We start from the raw sequence: 21,742 nt of genomic DNA, 5'->3' as shown, positions 1-21,742 counted from the left end.
AAGAATAAGGCTAGGGAGTCGCAGAGGGCTTGAGAGGGGGTGATGTCGTTGGAGTTGGCAGAGGGGTTGGTAAATTCCTTGACGATGTTGAATAATTCTTTGCTGTTGTGGGCGTTGTTATCTAGTCGGTCCTTGAGAGCGGCTTTCTTGGCATTCCGGATCAGTTGGTGGTGTATGCGGGTGGCGTTTTTGAAGGCGTCCTTGGTGCTGGTGGTTGGGTCTTTTTTCCAGGCCTTCTCAAGGGAGCGACAGAGTTTCTTGGATTTCTTAAGATCATCGTTGAACCAGGAAGCCTTCTTGTTGCCTAGTTTGATTTGTCGTTTTTTCAGTGGTGCTAGGATGTCGGCGCTGTTGGATAGCCATTGGGTGAGGTTGGTGGCTGCTTGGTCTGGGTTTGAGGAGTGGGCTGGGGGGTTTTGAAGAAGAGAAGAGGAGATCTGGTCGATGGTGATTTTATTCCAGTTTCTTTGCAGAGTGGGTTGGGAGTGGTTGTTGGATGTGGGCTTGTTGTAGGTAAAGTGAACGCAGCTGTGGTCAGTCCAGAGGAGAGCTGTGGTGTGGCTGAAGGAGACATGTTTGCTGGAGGTGAAGATAGGGTCGAGTGTGTGACCTGCGATGTGGGTGGGGGTAGTGACAAGTTGTTTAAGTCCGAGGTTGGCGAGGTTGTCCAAAAGGGTGGTGGTGTTGCGGTCGTTGTTCTTTTCAAGGTGAAAGTTGAGGTCTCCCAAAAGGATGTACTCCTCGGAGGGGAGCGCGTGTGGAGTGATGAATTCCGTGATGTCTTCACTAAATTGTGCGCGGGGTCCTGGGGGCCTGTAAAGGAGGGTGTATATACTCATATATGTGGCACCCCCCCTGTTTTAAGGGGTGTATACTCCTTGCACACAAATAAAGACATTTTAGAGCTTGATTTATAGGCCCGAAACCTTAGCCTCAGCTTGGCAATATATATACTTTGGCCTTCTTACAACATTTGAACGGCTGAGAGTAAATGAACCAGCATTAGCAAAGCCAATAGATCTTGCCCATGAATCCTATTGGCTTTATCAATACATGTTTTTTCTTACATAACTGCAGTGTTTGTGTACATGCACAGTGGCCATCTTAAATACATTTTTTATGTTCAAAGAAATTAATATTCTTAAAGCATAATAAAATTCATTGAAAGACAACTACCACACGATTTCACATCCAAACCTGGCCTGCTTAAAATGGTTAAAAAAAGTGTGTAAAGATAGCCGCCTGATTACACAGTGGAAACTGATGACTAGAGCCCGATGAGGCAGAGTGGGCAAGTAGGCAAGAGGAGGTTGTTTTTAATAAATAGGAGGCTATAGGTGGTGAGGTGACGGAAGTGGGGACAGATAGGGAGGGAGAGAAAATAGTTCCTCATATGAGGTGCAATGCATGGCCTGACGTCAGGATTAGAAGGACATATGGCATCAAATCAAAACACACCAGGACTGAAATGATCTTTGGTGAGGATATAGGAATAGGGAGGAAAGCCACCAAATCAGAAGGGAAGTGAGATAAACAAGAAAGCCTTTCAATCATGAGTAAGCGACAGACCCAAAGCCTACTCTGTCTGTATCGTGTATTGATCACAAAAGATGTCAAACAGTCTGGAGGTGAGACCTAAAAATGCATTCACAGGGAATGTGATGTATGTTATCATCAACATTCATGTAGAACACTTCTACTATTGTATTACCTCATAGCCCTGTAAGCCATTCGGGGTTCCCGTTCTTCATGGTTCAGTGACCTGTGCCAGTGAGGCTTTACTGTCTTAAGTTATATATCTATTTAGTGACATCATTAGTGATGATTCCTAATAGAATGAAAGGAAGAAGCAAGTCAAGTTGGAGTTTTGATGTGAGAAATTGTGTCAGCATGTTAAAGTTTTAGGACACTGCCATGGATCTTCTTTCATGGGATGAACAGTTGTCCAGTGCCTGTCAGGTTGCGATGGCATGTGCTATTAGGGCAGCTTCTCTTTGTCAGCAAGCTGGCTTTAGTGATTAGTTGTTCATAATGAGGTTTATAGTGATTGGTTTTGGAATGGGCGGGCAATTTGTTTTATTGCAAGGTAGAACACTTCTAACAAGATTGGGTTTGTGCCTCTATGTGCACGTGAAGATGTGTATGGGCTGTCTAATTTGATATGCTGGATGTTTGGGAAAGGTTTTACTGGTATTCGTAATGGTGTTGGAAGGCATGTTTAACATGTTGTATTGCATTTCTGATGTGGTAAAGCTAAGCAGAAGAAAGCCGAATATTCCTGCATTTGTTCCTGTCAACTACGTGTGAGTAAGGAAGTGAGTAAATTGATGCTGCTGCCTTCAGAGCTAAAACCTAATTTCCTACTTTTAAGTTTACCAATCCTCTCATAGGTTGTCATATTTTGAGACTGTTGTGGGTATATTTGTCTTCCTAAAACTCAAAAGCCTAACAGAGGTTTTTTTTTAACTTTTCTGTTTCTGTAATGCTACATCACTGTAGATTATTTAATTTTGAATAATAATGATGGTTTCTAAATAATACATTTTCACTTTCCCAAAATGACATTTCCAACACCATAATGTCAAGCAGCCGCCACTCCAGGAGGGGATTCTCCATTATGAATTCATCGATACCAAACACTGTTGCTACTCTGCACATAGAAAATAATGCTCGACAGCCTTTCCCTACACCCCCTCATGCTAATCCAATGTGAGAAGTAGGGCCTATCATAGTGAACACACCATCTGGTGTCATTTACGTCTCTTGCAGGTAACACATAGACACAACTGCCCAACCTCTTGACAACACTGCACCCTGTCACCAGGGAGAACTTTACTATAGCAAGAGACATGCAGAACCATGGCACTTTATACATGCCAAATCGCATTACTGTAACTCATGAACACAGGCTCCACTAGAGCAAACCTGTGGCCCAATCGATGAGCTACCTTTGTGGATGGCACAACCAGTGTGGAAGGCCCAAGGGGGGCCATTCGAGATACATGCCCCTGATATAGGTCTTACTCCATAACAAGGGACTTACAGCTAACTCAAATCAGACAATCATATATACACTGATCCACTGTGCTTTGACACTGCACAGCAGTGGCAAACACGTTCAAGTAGTAGGGCTAGTAAAACAAGGTCAAAACATCAGGTCAGCAGCCAAAAAGGTGAGGGCTGATCATGCCAATAAAGGCACAGTCTAACAGACAAGGACTACTAGCATCCAGGAGTCTGATCTGTTGAAAGAAAAGACATCTAAATTCTGAAAGTTTAGTAGTGTATCTGGGGCATAAACAGACAACGATGGTAAGTTGAGTTAGGAACCATGTACTATAAAATAGAATGGCTATCATCGGAAAATAGCTGTGGGTAAACATCAATAGCACTGGAAATAAGTGACATATTAGCAAACAAATCATAGGATCCCACACTCTATAACAATAAAACAGTGGTGAAAGTGCTATCCGCAGCAAAACTTTGGGATGGGCAAATTTCATTTGGTGGCAATCTATAAGATAGTCTTTCAGTCAAGTATTGAAAGACTAGTGTTGATCACTTTGAGTGAAACTATAAAAATAAATATAAATATTTGCATGGTAGTGATCTTAGGGGATATTCTGAATATATCATCTTAACAAAAGAAAACAATATATAGAAGTTAAATAATATTGATATTGCTATTGCATTTTTCTTAACTGGTCCATCAGCCGCACCCACATCACACCATACCTCAAGAAGCTTCACAAGCGCAGCCAATTTAAACTTCTCAATCACACTTACCAAGCCGTAAACCCACAGGACCAGAATATCTGAGCAGCCGCATTCACTTTCAGCAACCCACCAGACACCAAAACTCTGCCTCACTCTCACTCGCACACATTCTGCTGTGTAGTTCCAATAGTACCCTGCACGACTGGATAATATAAACAAGAAGCCGAAAACCTGGCTCTTTGTATAAGCACTTTGAGGACCTCACACCTACACACCTGCCTAAGTGCCTGGATGCCCTCTTGGGTGATTAGTGCGCTAAACAGATCAATATAACATAACATCAAATGTTTAATAAAAATACAGTTGTATTTTCTGAAAGAACAGCAGCAATTTTTGAATGAGTGTGAGAATGTATCACCAAAATAAAAATGGTGCATAAAGTTTTCTATATTGTCTGTCCTAACAATTATAAACAAAAGCATAGGTGCACCACTCATTAATATTCAACAAGAACAAATATAAAGTCTTTCTTCAACAACTGTGCTTTTCCCAAAATGTTTTTTCCTTTATTCCAATATTAAAAGATTCTGTCATAAAAACAAGGTCATGAGCATCACTTGTGAACAACGGCACAGCCGACGCATTTCGTCCTTGGTGCGGACTTATTCAGGGCATTAGTTATTCCCCAAATGCAGGACGACTTCCTCCAAAGATATGAAGAGGCAAGATAAGGTCAGTGCGTGGGCAAAACGTATCAATCCAAACATCAGGATGATAGGTAACAAGAATGTGCACGAGGCTCCTATTCAGGCGTGATCCATAATGAGATCTAGGATATAATTAGATCTAATCCAAAGCTTTCATGTTCCTAGTATGACGAGAGCATGTCAGCTAATATGCACTTCCTTCCACCAGCTTAAGTCAATCCTGAAAGTTGCCACCCATCAGTCAAGGAGGTGTCCCCATATATTTACAGCATCAGGCGCAGGGCCGGACTGGGAACCAAAACCGGCCCTGGCAAAGTGCTCGGCCGGCCCCCCCTCCCCACTGGGGGGGTTGGAGGTGCCGCCGAGCGCTTTGCGAGGGCCGGTTTTCGGCCAATTTTGTTGCAGGGCCGATTTTGCAGCTATGCTGCAAAAATGGCCCTGTAGCAAAATCGGCCCCCAGGGGCTCAAAACCGGCCCCCACCCTTGGGGGGCACCGGGGGATTGCCCGGTGCCCGCTATTGCCAGCCCGGGCCTGATCAGGCGCAAATCATAAGTCACACGCTTCATAGATAATTATGCCATTAATTAAGGCCTGCAGCTGGTATTAGTCTTCAAAGCATGCCATCAGGGAGTTCACAGGGTGCCGAGCGTCTCTGCCAACAAAACGGAAACAGGAAAAACACAGTTGTTGAAGAAAGACTTTATATTTGTTCTTGTTGAATATTAATAAGTGGTGCACCCGTGCTTTTGTTTATAACTGTTGAGTTCTGTAAGGAATAGCATTGTGACAGTGGGTGTGATACAATGTGCACACACAACCTCACAGGTATAGATGAGGTAAGAATAACAAAAGGATAGCAACTCAGGTGCTGTCGATCAGAGGGATCCACTGTCAAGCGCATTATCTTTATATGTCTTTCCTGACCAATATCTTTGAAAAGATAGGTCATGGAAATATGTGACAAACATTTGATATGCATTTACATTGGTAAAACACGCTGTATATTATTCTTATATATATTAATGAAATCAATCAATCATGTGTTCCTAGTTCATTCCTACAGAAATAAAAATGTTTGCAGCACGAGTCAGTAGGAAACCAAGAGTCTGTTTCTTGTTTCATTAATTTAGATTTTTTTTTGCAGCAGGGGAGATCTACAATAAACGCAAGAAGACGTCTTGGGTGGAAGTATTCAAGCAAGTGTCATCTGAATCATTGCAGCTATGCCATTCTGATCATATACCCTAATTTGTGCTTGTTGCTAATATAAGAACAGTTCTAGTGATAGATAAATTCTGAGCTTCAGAGTCCTTAGACAGATTACCTTACCATGTCAATGAATAATTCCCCAAATGTTTTCTTCGATGGAAATCCCAGCAGTCCTACCCGCTTTCAGGTCAATGTTATCACCGAAGGCCATGATAACGCAGCCTTCCAAGAAGACAAAGACCCCCCGCTTTATGAGGAGACATCTTTTGGTGATGACCGCCATGGACTTCGAATAAACTATCGGCCTGGATATAGCAACATCCTCAACCATGGGGACACTGTCAAATCGGATGGAGTCTTTCACACATACGACACACACAATAACTCATATTATCTCAAGACATTTGGCCATAACACAATGGAAGCTGTTCCTAAAATTGACTATTATCGAAATACTGGCAGCGTCACCGGTGCCAAATTACCCAGGCCAAGTTTGTCAGAGCTTCACGAACAACTCTCCAAGGTAAGCTTAAGATATGTGCTGCGTGTTTTTATACTCCCAACGTTTGCAAAATCGAATTATCTACTTACATTGCACATGGTTAAAATAACATTGTGCCATATTGTAATAACGTTTTTATAATTACTTCTTCTGGTATAGTTTTCGTCTTAGTGTTGATACAGGATTCAGTCCACACTGACACATCAATTAAATAAAACATGAAACCACCATGCGTTGTTAAAGAAGTAGCATGCAAAGTGTTTCACTGTGTTACCATGTAGTGCAGACACTGGCGGAGAGCGAAATACCTGCAACTCAGACACTGCAGGAATTCAACATTTTTTTCTTAAAGTCTCGTAAAGACCTTGCACTCTTTATTTGAATGCCATTTTTTAAAAATAGGAACTGTTGAATTTCAAGACTTTCCTGAAGAGCAGGTTGAAGTAAATGAGCAATGAGATGTTAATGCAGACATGAAACCAGTGGGTTGAATATGTAAGGGCAGGTATGAGTTTTTAGAAATTTGGCCCCTAATGCATATTTAATTTTATAAAAATATTTAAAGAAACAGACCTCTACATAAGTACAGCATTCCTTTTCACACCTGTTTTGTCAGTCGCTTAGCCACTGCCTAATTTTCAAATAGGAATGTTTTACCACATATATATATATATATATATATATATATATATATATATATATATATATATACAACCTACTGGCAGTCGCCAGTAGGTAGTTATAGTTAGGACCTAGTTTCCATAGGAAATCTGGAACATTCTATTGGGAATAACTTTGACGCCGGTGGATGAATCTTCGCGAATTTCTCAAAGAAGATGGCCCGCTTCGCTCCGCTCCTTCCCTGAAAGATTTTGGGGGATTCGTCAAGTGGGGGCTGAGATAAAAGGGGGGTCCCAAAACGTGTTTTCCCCATGTTATTTTCCATAGGACGATTAGACAAGGCTACAGCCCGAACGGCTGAATGGAATTACAAGAAATTTGGCAATCAGTTAGAGTTTGGTTCGCAGATGGCCCTTTTCTTTAAATTGTGTAAATCCCTCCAGTAATTGCTGAGAAAATTGAAGTTGAAACTAATTATATATCTATAAGCGCGCACAGTGCGCGCACCCGTGCATGCACCCGTGCGCGCACTCTTGTGCGCGAGCGGAATTCTGATTTGCTGTTTGACGTCTGTCAACATTCGATTCAGTGGAAGTCAGGAAGTGTTGTCCGCCATTTTGTCAGTGCGAGGCAACATATTGAAAAAGCAAAGGTGCAGAATGTGGAAAGGGGGCAGGGTGGAGACTCCCTGACCCCCTAGGTTTTCTCAGGGGGTCTATTAAGGACCCGACGGCCAAAAAACCCTTTTTATTTTGTAAAAAATCGCGAGGTGCGCGCACATAGCGCGCACCGCCAAGACACAATAGTGGGAAAAACTATAGTGGATATCGTGAAAAGGAGACAAGGTAGAGACACCCTGACCCCCTAGAGCTTTTCAGGTGGCCCCAGAAGAACCCTGACGGGCAAAACCCCCCCTTTTAAAAAATAAATTAAATTGCGAGGTGCGCGCACCCGGTTGCACACGTCGCGTTTTGCCCGATTTTCATAAAAGTTTCAAAACGTGAAAAGGAGGCAAGTTAGAGACCCCCTGACCCCCTAGAGCTTCTCAGGTGGTCCCAGAAGAACCCCGACGGGCAATAAAAATCTTTAAAAAAAAAAAAATTTGCGAGGTGCGCGCACCCGGTAGCGCAAGTCGCTTCAAAATGGCGTTTTGCCCGATCTTCATAAAACTACATAAAAGTTTGAATACGTGAAAAGGAGGCAAGGTGGAGACCCCCTGACCCCCTAGACCTTCTCAGGGGATCCCAGAAGAGCCCTGACGGTCTAAAAAAAACACACAAAATAAAAAAATACAAATTTGACTGTTTACATCTGGATTGAAGATTTACAGTATAGTGTTCAACTTTATGTAAATCATAAAAAATACATGTGCTGTTGCATATTACATAATACAGTCAATGTATTACAATATACAAAGGCAGTTTGCTAAAAAGTACATTTATTTTAAAAAAATGATTTACAAATTAGCATTTTAAAAATATTGGAAATTCACTAGAAAATCATCACTTTCACCCACTTCATAGTTAGAAATTAGCATTTAAAAAACCTTGCAAATTCACTGAAAAAAACATAGGTTTAACACACGTTATAGTTAGGAACTAGCATTTAAAAAACCTTTGAAATTCACTGAAAAAACCATAGGTTTGACACACGTTATATTTAGGAATTAGCATTTAAAAAACCTTTGAAATTCATTGAAAAAACCATAGGTTTAACACCAGTTATAGTTAGCTGGACATTTTACTCATACAAAACTATTGAAATTCCCACGTTATAGTTAGTTGGACTCACTATAACTCTCTATCTATTTAAAGTGACACAGTGCATGAATCCCTTGTTTGCTTCTGTTAAAAAATAGAATAGACTATTAACCCACATTTGTAAGTATTTACATTGGATTTTGGCAGTTGCCATTTTTTCTCTTACAATTTTGAACTTGCTGGTAAAGTACACTGGCCAAACTAAAAATTATTACAAAGAAAGCCTGATTAAAAACAACTGTATCATTATTACTGCTCAAATACCAAGGGAAGGAGGGTTGAGCAAATGGTGTGGGGTTTTAAATCTCTCAGCGCTGACAAATATGGGCATAGACTCTGAACTAGTAAGTGCAATTTATTTATTGATAACATCATGTCCATATATATCCATAGACCATATACACAGATTTTTATATATATATCTATATATATATATATATATATATATATATATATATAGATAGATAGATATACACACAGATAGAGATATATGTATATTATATTATGTATATGCATTTATATTTATACATATATATATATTTTTATTTTTTTCTGAGAAAAAACAAAGTTTAGGTGACATTATAGTAATGTTAGGTTCTGAGCTCTTCACTTATGTGTAAAGAAAAAAAACAGAAAGTCATTAAAATAACAAGCATTAAAGTGATGTTATACACTAAAGAACTAAAGAACCAAAAACACTGAAATATTCCAGTTCTAGTTTAGTCAATCTGCTATAACTGTGCCCCATCATGCACTGCTTATAACCTCACACATTACATCACTCATGACATGTTAAATGACATAATAAATTATATCAATCATGACATGACATGACATGACATGGAGAAGTATGGCTCAATGGTTAGAGCGGCAGACCCTGATGCAGAGGTCTAGCCTGGGACCAGGGTTCAATTCCCCGCCTCAGCGGGTCTTGGGCTTAAAATTCCACGGACCTGATAATTCTTGCCTCGGTGCCTATTCCAATCATGGAGTCCCACTCTGCAATTCTGGGCAATAGCTTGCTTAATCTCCACAACGGCCCCCACAACGCTAAGGCCTCCACCTTGGGGGTGCCCAGGAGTGGATGCCTCACAGAGAAAGCCAGGATGGATTCCACAGCGGTATTCGTACAAGCGCCTTGAACCCTTGCAGGTGAGAAGTGTGCTATGCAAGTATCAATTTACATTTTTTTTTTACAATTTTACATCTCAGTCATCGCCTACTGCCAGACCCTGTATTCAGTCTGCATCAGGACGTGGACTCATTGCTCCATCAAGACCCTGCTACCAACCTTGTGCAAACATCAAACCTCCACTGGGCACGATCTTCAGCCATACGTAGGACTAGTTTGACAAAGGGCACAGCCTCTGGCCAAGGTCTGCACCTTTGCAAAATTCTGAATTTACCGAATCGGTAAATACCGATTCGGTATTCCACATTGATTCCTATGGGCTTCAAGGCCCATAGGCATCAATGGGGGATACCGATTCGGTATTTACAGAATCGGTAAATACCGAATCTTACCGATTCGGTATTTATCAATTCTGAATTACCTACATTTCCCCCCCTCTAATTTACCACTTCTTAAATACCGAATCGGTATGATTCGGTATTTTAGAAGTGGTAAATTAGAATTACCTACATCGGGCCCTACATCCTTCCATGCTCAAACCCAGGACCTCCTTGATCAACATTGAAGATGCATTCTCCTGTGCTAGCAGCTGCTTCTCCTTCAATCTGTCCAGAAACCTTCACCACCCCACTACACTGGCACTCCCAAAATCCGACAATGCTGACAGACACCACACTCACCCCCCAGTGACTTCTTCCTCCTGAATACTGTCTCTCTCTCAATGTCAGCCCCAGCATTGTGGCTGCCATGCTCCCGGGGATTCAAGCTAACCAGGGCAGGCCCAGCAAACCCAGAGGAGGACCCGCAATTATCTAGAAGGAACACACCCACTACACCCTCACAGATGCCAACAACATCAAGGACAAACTGGAATGCCTGGCCTTCAAACTCAACATCTCTAGTACTACCATCCTGGGAGGAGCCCTGCTCTACTGACCACCGGGACCAAGAGCCGAGTTTGGAAACTCCATTACAGAAATAAGTTTCTTCTTTTAGTCGACTCCAGCTCCTTCATCCCATTCGAGGACCTCAATTTCTTACCTACTCGAATACCACTAATCTCCTAGATAGTCTGAAAACACTCCACCTCTCTCAACGAGTATGAGACCCCACCCAATCACTGGCCAACTGCTGGAACCTGTCTTCAATAATTTCAATAATATTGTGATTAACAAACCCACCTCTCTCACTTGGGCTGACCACTCACTTGTTTGTTTTTTATTTAACACACACTTTATTAAGTTTTCCAGATTTACATACAAACTGCAGTACATACTTGTATCACTGCGGTTCACCATTGTGTGCACTGCTAGCGCTTAAGCAGTCTGGTTTCCAGTCCAACATTGCATTGTGCATAGCTCTTTAACATCGCCATATTACAGCGAATACATCCGCTGTCAGTATGCAACATATTCTGCAGCATATACTCACAGTTTAAAATTCTGAATAAATACAAAGAAAAAACGACCCTGGATCCCACCCGCCACCTCCTTCTGCAGTTATATAACTGGGAACACTTCGATAGCCACATAGCTTGTTTGTTTTGATCATCACTTCAACCATCACTCAAGAAACCCCTCCTCCCCCCAAGATCTCCTGCCTCAACTGGAACACTGTCTTTGACAAAACCTGGAACACAGAACATAATCTCTGCTCGTCACACCTGCACAAATTTAACTAATGGGTCCCCACCTGCGCAGATGCCCGGGCCCTCCTCAGAATCAAGACTGCTGCCAGGACCAGGCCCCATGCCAGCTGGTACAACAATGGCCTCTGATGCTCTCTGTGCCACTACAAGCACCGCGAGCATCGATGGAGACTCACTCACAATGACAGAGACAAACAGACCTACAAATCTATCCCCTGACATTATCACCATCAATTGAAAGCCACTAAGTGTGCAGTCCTGACAGAAGGGTTAGAGAAAAACACCAACAGTGTCAGGGACCTCTTCTCCATCGTGAAATAATTCACCACACCAACAGCCAGCTCCACACCATGTTCCTCTCTCAAGAACTTCACTTGCAGCTTGCTTTTTTCTTCCACTACAAGATTAACATAATCTATGCCCACCACGAACCCCAAACTAAATCATTCCATTCAGATAGCCTTTCTGTGAGAGACAACAACAGCTTCCAATGAACCACACTGACCTGCTGGCTCACCATCTCCCTCAAGGACACTGCCACAACCATGACACCCATCCATGTGGATGCCCCATCGGACCCTTGCCCGTAATTCCTCTTTGCTATAGCACTCAAGCCCATCTGTGCAGCACTGGTCCCAGTGCTCAATAACTGACTTACCACGGATACCTTCCTGTACCCCTTCAAACTCATCATAACCCTTCCTGTACTGAAGAAGCCTACAATCGACCCATCCTCGTCAGCCAACTACAGGACCCTTTAATTGCTTCTCTGCTCAGCAATGGTCCTGGAACTGATCAACATGAGTTTAGCTACCAACCAGAATGACAACCACTTTCCCGATCCATCCCAGTCTGGCTTCAGACCAAACAACAGCACAGCAACCACCCTCCTTGCTGCAACCAACGACATCCGGATCATCATGGACTAAGGCAACACAGTGGTTGGTCCTCATCCTCCTTAACCTCTCTGTGGCATTTAATACTGTCTCCCATCATACCCTCAAACAGTGCCTCCACCTATCAGGCATTCATGGAACAGGCCTCCAGTGGATTAGCTCATTCCTCACAGAACATACACAGAAAGTCTGCCTTCCTACCTACATATCAAAGCCCACAAAACTGGTCTATGGAGTCCCACTGTGATCATCACACAGTCCCACGCTTCTCATTATGTACATGGTCCTACTTGCTTACTTCGTGAAAACCTTAGAATAAAAAACTCTCATATGTGGATGGCACTCAACGCATCTTCTCACTCTCCAAAGCCCCAGTCAGTACCCAAGCCAAGTTCTCAGAGTGCATGTAGATATTGCTTGCTAGATGAAGTCCATCTACCTTAAACTCAACTCTCACAAGACGGTGGTAGTATGATTCAGAAAAGATCATCAGAATTTGGCCCCAACACTACACCTTCCAGCCAAATGAGAAACCAGGGAATCATAGTCGGCAACGAACAATTAATGGCTAGCCACGACCACCTTCTCCTGATTCCACACCTGGAAGTTATGGAAGAAAATCTTCTGGTGGCCGCCTCTTGCCACCAGACCAACAATCACCGAAGCATTCATCACCAGTAATCTAGACTACAGGAACACACGCAATGCCGGAATCCCCGTCCATCTCACCAAGAGACTTTCCTCAGAAACTTCCACTGGCCCCTCATGCACAAAGGTACATAGTTGAAACTACTCACCCACACATACAAAGCACTACACAAATGATGCCCCACCTACTCGAACAAGCACTTGAGCTTCCACGCTGCCACCAAACACATCTGCTCCGCAAACATCCTGCTCGCCAAGTCCCGCAGCTGGCCATTCTCGTACCTGGCTGTAAAAGCCTGGAACCAACTACCTCTTGACCTTAGAGCCACTGGGATAGTCCTACAATTCCGGAAGAAACGTAAAACATGGCTTTTTACATAGGACCCAGGCAGGGAGCTGAGCACTAGCCCTTTCTCGTCATCAAGAGAAAATCCTCCGGGTGAGTGAGATGTACCCTCTTAAAGTATAATTAACATAACATAACATGTCTATAAAAGCATATTTTCATTGCGACATTCTGTCACTACTTTTAAAGCAGAAGGCCCTTCCCTAAGTTGCAATCAAGAGGGCAACTGTGATAAAGACACACCACCCCCGTTGAGTTCACAGCACGGACAATGGTATGTGCACTTTGGAATATTTGACTAGTACTCTTATTTTCACATCGAACCTCAACAATAAATAAGAAAGAAGAGGAGATCTTTTCAACCTAGGGGTCAACGCCCTAGTCCAAATAAAGTATTTATCTTTGATGCACAATAAAGCTGTTCATACCTGTGCACAAGTTTAAATGGGAGAAATGCAGGTGCCATTTACTTTTGGCACATGTGTGGATTAGAAATATTTCATAACTCTATAGTGAATAACAACGAGGTGTATTACGATTCCAGAAGTTTATTACTGTTCTCAAAAATAAAGACTCTTCCCAGTTTCACCTAGCTTTGTTCCGCAAAATACAGTTGTTTTTCTATTGCAAACTACAAATCATATCACATATAAAGTACTAAAGCCTGTACTCCAAAAATCCAGGCGGTAGTCACGAGAATGCCGGCTGAAAACAAGGACAAGCACATTTTGTTTGTTGAGAGAAAAATTTGTTGGTTCAGTAAGGATTTCCTGACAACAGTTTATCCTTGGACTAGAAGAAGGAGCACAGAGGGAAACACAAGAACTAGGACGCCTTCCACTCATTAAGTCACAATAATAATAATGTCCTAGTGCTCAAGGCAGAAACAATATTGTCAAAAGATCTGCGGCATCACAAGTTGCACCAAAATTACAACATACCTCCCCGCTTGCAATGAATTTGGGGTAGGGGATGCCTCAGTCTGCTGCCACTACTAAAATAGCCCAACTCTGATAGACCTAACAAACATTTACAAAGCCAACATTCCCCAAGTGTAACATAGAAAAAAGGTGAGAAAGCGAGATGGCACCTCACGGGCGCAACACCAATGGGACCCCTGGCTGGTACTCACCAGGATGGCCCTGTTATCATCATTGGTGCCATTAAGCTATAACGGAAACGTGTCCTAAACCCAAAGAAAAGATCGTGCATGGTGCAGTGAACAAAAATTATATGTGACTCAACGTACAACATTTGACACATAACACATATTCTATTCTGCAACTAGGACTAGTTCCTTTAATTTTGTTCCTATTTGTTGCATACAAAACATATATAGAATTAAAAAAGGAGGTTGTGAATACTACCAATCGATTCACAACCTACTCACAGCCGACATGTTTCATTGCCACAGGACACTGGACTTTGCACACCTTCAATAATCCTAGCCTCTCATACCAGCCGAGAGGAATTTGAACAGGATCACAGCTCCCAATGGTGAGCTTTGTTAAGTCTCCCTCCGTTCTTGTTACGGTAGTGAGGAGAAGTCCGGCGCTCAATCAGCCCTGCAAATTCCTCTCGGCTGGTATGAGAGGCTAGGATTATTGAAGGTGCGCAAAGCCCAGTGTCCTGTGCAGTGGCATTGAAAGGTATATGCCCTGAGGAAATTGCCTGATACAAACCAAGGCAATGAAACATGTCGGCTGTGAGTAGGTTGTGAATCGATTGGTAGTATTCACACCCTCCTTTTTTAATTCTATATATGTTTTGTATGCAGCAAATAGGAACAAAATTAAAGGAACTAGTCCTAGTTGCAGAATAGAATATGTGTTATGTGTTAAATGTTGTACGTTGAGCCACATATAATTTTGGTTCACTGCACCACGCACGATCTTTTCTTTGGGTTTAGGACACGTTTCCGTTATAGCTTGATGGCACCAATCATGATAACAGGGCCATCCTGGTGAGTACCAGCCAGGGGTCCCATTGGTGTTGCGCCCGTGAGGTGCCATCTCGCTTTCTCACCTTTTTTCTATGTTACACTAGGTGAATGTGGGCTTTGTAAATGTTTGTTAGGTCTATCAGAGTTGGGCTATTTTAGTAGTGGCAGCAGACTGAGGCATCCCCTACCCCAAATTCATTGCAAGCGGGGAGGTATGTTGTAATTTTGGTGCAACTTGTGATGCCGCAGATCTTTTGACAATATTGTTTCTGCCTTGAGCACTAGGACATTATTATTGTTGTGACAGTTTATCCTTGCCTTGACCGAACGTACTGATTAATGGGGTCTGTGTTATAATACGACATTTGCCGTGCATTAGTACACAGCATGCAGATGGAAAAAGTTCCAATATTCACAGTTGGCAGAGCAGCATGCACGAGCAACACTTTGGGCCTTATCTACAAAATGTTGCCGTAGGACCGCGCCACAGGCCTTCCTGCTGTGTAGCCCGATGACAAAAGAAAAGGACAGGAATGCACCGCATCTACCAGATAAGACACATTCCTGCGCATTACCCCTGGAGAGGTGTACGTTTTTGGAGCTGCGTCAGATTTACGATTCCTTGTAAATCTGGGGCAGTGTCAAAAAGACATGGGTGTTGCTGGGAACTCCCAAAGCACACCGCTTTAACGTAGGGAACAATATTTAGAAGGTTGCATTAGGCCCCGCAAAGTGGCTTAGTGCTACCTAGTAAATATGGAGCATGCCCCTGCGGCATTGCAGCGTCACAAAAAGTGACGCTCCGGTGGCGCAGCCTCAATGTAAATAAGGCCCTTTGTATTTATTGCATCCAGCAAATTAATTGGTCTTTAGGCAACTTATATTTATTTCACAAGTTTCAAATCACCCGGATTAAAACAATAACAAAGTTCTTGCCCAGCTTTGGTTATTCATCATTGCTCTTACTCTTACCAAGACATGTACTTGAGATTCCCACATTATTTTTTGCAGGTTTGGACTGACAGCTCCTATACCAAGACTCTTAACTTCTGCCTCCCTTTCTCTGGAACTTACATAAGCCTGTATGTTTGGCTGCTTTAGCATAGTTCCTGGAGTATATGTAGCCACACTCAACATTCATTTCCCATCCTCTTGGTTTGGGCAGTATCATTTCTACAGCCCCGTTCCCTTTTTATAATCCAGTTTCTTAGAATTGTGGGAGCAAGGCATGCATTCTTATAATGCCATAATGTCTAGAATCATATCTGAATTCATTACTCACTTCAGATTACTATTTCTTTCAAGTTCCCAAGATGTGAGGTTGAGTGGCCTCTCTTAGTTTGTATGGGAAACTGATGTGAGGTTGAGTGACTTTACTCACTGCCTCCATGTAACCTTCATCTGAAACGTTGCTGGGCCAATACTGTTGTTATCTCAAGTATGCGTTAGTTTTAAATTGAACTATAGCTGGCTCCTCTTAATCCATGTTTTATATATTTCTATATTTTTTAACCTAAATGTAGTGAGTAATTTAAGACAAACATGGAGGGCAGCCATTGGTTAATGCATTTTTGCATCAAATGCAATTCATAAACTGTGGTTCAGCTGCAGCATTATCCAATTGTTATTTGTTTTGTATTAGGAATGTAATGCTGCCTTTGAACACACCCTTAGTGTTATCTAATAAATTATTGACACCAGTGATGCCATTATTGCATGAGCCTGGTGGTGGAAGGTACAAAACCTAAACGTGTCTTCATAGTCTGCTAGTGAGAAAACACAAGGCTAACAATGATTATGATTTTTCAAGCTCTCATAAATTGGGAATTATATTAAAGTTTCTAGATTTTCGGATATTACTTATCAGGTTTGGAAGTTTTTACTTCTTTGGGGACAAGGGTCTTTGGCCACCTCCTAATGCTATTGTTTTACATCCGGTATGATTTATTTAAAGACTGTAGCAACCAAGCAGTGTTCAGTTGCACGAAGACACAACAAGAGTTAATGTTTTAACTCTGGAGAAGTTGGGAGAGTACCACGCAGAGATGGATGTCATCTCAGTTGTTGAAGTAAACTCTTAGCGATCTGAGCAGCTGAAGTGAACTGCAAACAAATGTTAGAGCCTCGAAAATTGGATCACATTTATTTTAGAAATGTAAACAAAGTGTCATTGTCCACTCTACAAGTCACCATTGTGGGCTCACACTCCTTGAAGAGGGAGAGTGTTATAGTTAATAGTGTTGAATGCTGCATATAGGTAAATAAATAACAAGAACCACAACACATTCAATACATTCCCAATCCATTTCCAATATGAGGTAAACTAGAAATGCATAAAATAACTGGATCCAGGCCCCAACCTGATGTGGATGCAGAAGGTTATTTTCTTTGATAAATGTTGATAATTGGCTGGCAACTTCACCAGTTCGTTTTCTTAAAGGATTTAAAAATGTGACCAACTGTTTGTAATGTCTGTAGAATCCGCCTGATGTTTTAAAAGAGGGGTACACTTACAGTGTTCTAGAAAGATGTAGGAATGGTTGACATTATTCTCTGTTGAAACCTGCAGGTTATACATCTTCAGGAGATGCCGACCCTACGGCTCTCTTGAATAAGGAAGTACTGTTTTTCCGGTTTGATGAGGTTAAAACTTCTAGGGGTGTGTCCATATATTAATGGTGAAGATCTCATCTCAGTGGAAATTATTCTGAGCCCCTGTGCACACTCTTTATTTGGGATCGCATCTCAGAATTTGAGATCTTTTGATGACAGAACACTAGGTTTCTTATAGAGCTAAACAATTGGGAATCTAGATAAAATGGGCCCATTGTTTAATAACGCACACGTTTAATGTGTACATCCGTTGCAAGATGGTTGGAGTTTGAGGTTCAGGGAGCAGGGTCCTTTTCCAGTACTTCAGCTTTGAGTGTGATCTGTCTGATGTTTTTTAATCGCGGAGTTGGGGGTATGAGTTAAAGGTTGCACAGCATTTTTAAGGTCCCAAGTATAGTGTAGTTATCTTTTTTTTGCATTGTGTTGCACCACAGGTTTATCAGTACAGCACTCTACTAACTATCCCTTATGATGCTCAAATCCTAGTAGCAGGCTAGCAGCACGCCCCAAAGGTACTTGGGTGTCTAACAAAAGGGGTAACGAAACTGCAAACAGCTCCTAAAGTCTACATTCAGCGGTAGGTAACTCATCTATTGGCCATGCCTAATTTTATCACTCATGAACCAGCATCGGTAATTGCCATTCAATTCGCTATCAAGACAGATGAAGATAAATGCACTACTGCATTATTCAAAGATGGCCGCCTTCGGCTAGGGGAGCAGCAGTGCAGCACCTGACGTGGCCCTGTGGTTTGAGTGACATTGGTTGTTCATCGTGGGGAAAGTTTGCTGGACTGTATATTTTCCCACTAAAAAGTTATTCCAATCAGTCACAACTTTAAAAAGGCAGTTCTTTGGAAATGTGGTAAACAGGTCGAATGGAACTAGAGTCAGCCAAAATAAATGAGCACTTTCTATTCATGAAGAAAACACTTCAAACTCTCCCAGCTACATAATCATGTGAGTCGAGATTTAGAGGTGAAGAATCTACCTTTGGCTACAGCTGCATATACTTAACTCTGGCAGGCTGCCATCCCACGCTGCATACTAAGGCTAAATACAATTGAAAAAAGAGCTGACTACATATTATCTGAAATGACTTTGGCCACTTCATAATGAAAACTCAAAACCGATACCTGATGTAAACCAAAAGGATAAGGCATTTCACAGGAATGCCAATTTCTTCCTCTCCTTAAGACACTCTTTAGGCTATCACCATTTTGCCTTTTATGCTTCAGACTTCATCTATATTGTATCAGAGCTACCCATCTGATTATCAAAATGTGATTGGTTTGTAATTTGGTTTTTGAATAGCCAACCTCTGTCAATGTTAAGCCTTTGTGCTGCTTTGTGTGTTCAGAGCACACTGCGCTGAGGGTATTCATAAACCGGAGTAAGGTTGTGTGTAGAACACTATCTATCTATCTATCTATCTATCTATCTATCTATCTATCTATCTATCTATCTATCTATCTATCTATCTATCTAATTTCTCCACATATTCCTACTTATTGTGCTTCCTAACTACCTCCTTATTGCATGACCTTCCATACTTTCTGTCTACTTTCTTTCCTTCCTTCTAATGCCCCTCCTCATTTCTTTATTCCATTTTTGTTCCTATTAACTACTCTCTACTGTGTTTTCTTCTGCCTTTCCTTCCTTCAATCTATTTGCTTACTTGCTTCTTTTTCCATCCTTCTTCATTCCTTCCTTCATTGGTTTCTTCTTACTTTCTTTTCATTCACCCTTCTTTCCATCTTTTTGCCCCTTTTCCCCATATTCTTCTCTTTTTTCCTCTTCTACGTCTTTTCTTCTTTTCTCATTTTTGTCCAGACATTTATTCTTTTTTCGTCCTTTCATTGCCTTCTTTTCTTCTATTCTTTCTTTCATATTAGCCTTTCTTTATTTCCATCCCTGATTTGACTTCTTTTTTTCCTTGTTTCCTTCCTTCCTTTTTTCTTTCTGTCCTTAATTTCTTCCCTCTATCCTTCCTTGCCTTTTTCTTTTTTTAAAATCTTCTTTCCATTTTAATGTCAATGGTCACAAAGCCAGCCACCATATGATCTAAACATTGTGGTTTGGGTCCGGCTGTGTTATCCAGGTCTTTTACTTCACAGGCTAGTACCTAATTTGTGCTGGTGGTTGCCTAGAGGTGGGCACTGTTACTCAATTTAGAGTACTGGCACTCTTACATAATAAGACATTGGCCCAAAGAAAGACAGGCAAAGGAGAAAGAAAGAGAAAGAAAATAGCAGGAAAACGCTGCTCATGGAGAAGTAGGTGTAGCGTCCTACCCAGCCAGGACATCCGTCAATGACTACGCCACATACGGAGAATAGTTATACACGTGTTTATTCTTCAGTGAGTAAGCAAGAACTCAACGTTCTAAACCTGCATTCACTTCATTACCCTCCAGTGCTTATGTCACAGGTCAATGGAGTCCATCAGGAACTGAAAGAGTTCCATCATTCTTAAATTAAACAACACTACATCTCTCCCTTTGTTAAATAAAAGTTTACAACTTTTTACAAAAAATAAATAAATCAATATACAAATAATTCCAAATACATATGCACAGGTAACTCTTCAGTGAGCCTTCGTGGTGCTTGGATCACACGTCCTGATCGGGTCATTGGAAACCGGGAGCTGGCAGTCAAAGTGTCAGTGTTCTGCATAGGTGAGGTGGAAACAACAGCAGTTGCAGGCTCATTAATGGTCTGTCTGGACCCAGTGACATCGATGTTTGGTGAGTGATGAGCCAGATGCCTGAAGTGAGAAGAATCTCTAGTAAGGTACTTCCCAGGATGTTGGGCAGTCACCATGTGTCCTTTGGTGGTTGTGACAGTAAAGTGCACAGCCTCGAAAGGAGCCTCAGATTTTCGTTTTCTGGATTGTAGAACAGGTACTCAATCTCCTCTCTTGAAAATGATATATCATGCTTGTCAGCAATTTTTTTTTATTTTTTATTTGCGACCGGAATCTTTTGTGGGGATGTCTTGCTCAGTCTTTGTTCTTTGGTTGGTCCATTGAGGTAACTTGGTCATTATTGCTCTCCCAACCAAGGGCCTGATTTAAATCTCGGCGGATGGCTGACACCATCACAACGGTGACGGATATCCTGTTCGCCAAAATATAAATCCCATTAAATCCTTTGGGTTTATATTTCAGCAGACGGGATATCAGTCACTATTGTGAGTCTGCTGAGATCTAAATCAGGCCCTAAGGTTGCAGGGCTTTCCCTATAGTAGAGTGAGGGGATCGATCAGTAAGCCCGAAGAGTGGTATTCAAAACAACCTTGAGGTCGAGCTGCTCTAATGCGGCATGCTGCACAGCCCGGCTGAGGGGCAATGTGGTAGCCCTGATGGGGGACGCAGCTGTTGAACTCTTGTCTTGTGGACTCTGTCCATCTGCCACTTATTGTCATAGGTCTAGGGGGTGGAACGCCATGCCTGGGCCTGTTGTTTTTCAGTATCAATGATTGCATGTATTTAACAACACATGGGCGAACCTGGCAGAGACTTCATATACACAAGATGTACCGAAGTGCACAGCCTCAACATGTAGAGACCAGGGGTCACTTGGCTGTGGCAGGGTGGTGGGAGGGGAAGCCTTCCTCATCCTAGGCAGCTGTTGTGGTGCATTGGCCCCTTGCATTGGACAACATTTATTTCATTATCTAATTTGATATGAACACAAACATGACGTTGGGTGTGGGTTCTAGTGTCGCTCGTTGTAAGGCGGGACAGGTTGGCTGTACGGCCCATTGAGTTAGGGAGTTGAGGGTAAGGGAAGTTTGTTCTTTATTTCAGTTTTGTCAGCACAGGTGAGTGGATGAAAGACATGGCGAGGTGGTGTCTGGTGCTCTGTCAGGAGGTTGGAATGATTGCGCCGGATAGCAGGGATAGCTGACATGACATTAAAAGTCCTGACATGGAACGTCAGGTGATTAGTTCAGCCAGAGAAACGCAGAAGAGTGCATGCATAGGTTAAGAGGTATCAA

At 42.1% G+C, this 21,742-nt stretch overlaps 1 protein-coding gene across 1 annotated transcript in view; it reads left to right on the top strand.

Annotated features, from left to right (window-relative positions):
- SLC12A1 (solute carrier family 12 member 1) overlaps window positions 1–21,742 on the top strand; it is a 436,328-nt gene that overhangs the window by 21,269 nt on the left and 393,317 nt on the right. The window contains exon 2 of the mRNA XM_086958279.1: window positions 5,570–6,157. Within this exon, the coding sequence (XP_086814405.1) occupies window positions 5,756–6,157 (402 nt within the window). The 5' untranslated portion in view covers window positions 5,570–5,755. The remainder of the gene's footprint in view (window positions 1–5,569; window positions 6,158–21,742) is intronic.

This window comes from Lissotriton vulgaris, chromosome 2_1, assembly GCF_964263255.1.
Source record: "Lissotriton vulgaris chromosome 2_1, aLisVul1.2, whole genome shotgun sequence".
Classification (NCBI taxonomy): domain Eukaryota; kingdom Metazoa; phylum Chordata; class Amphibia; order Caudata; family Salamandridae; genus Lissotriton; species Lissotriton vulgaris.
Note: the sequence above shows the minus strand (reverse complement) of the source record. Positions and strands in the feature narration are given on the sequence as shown.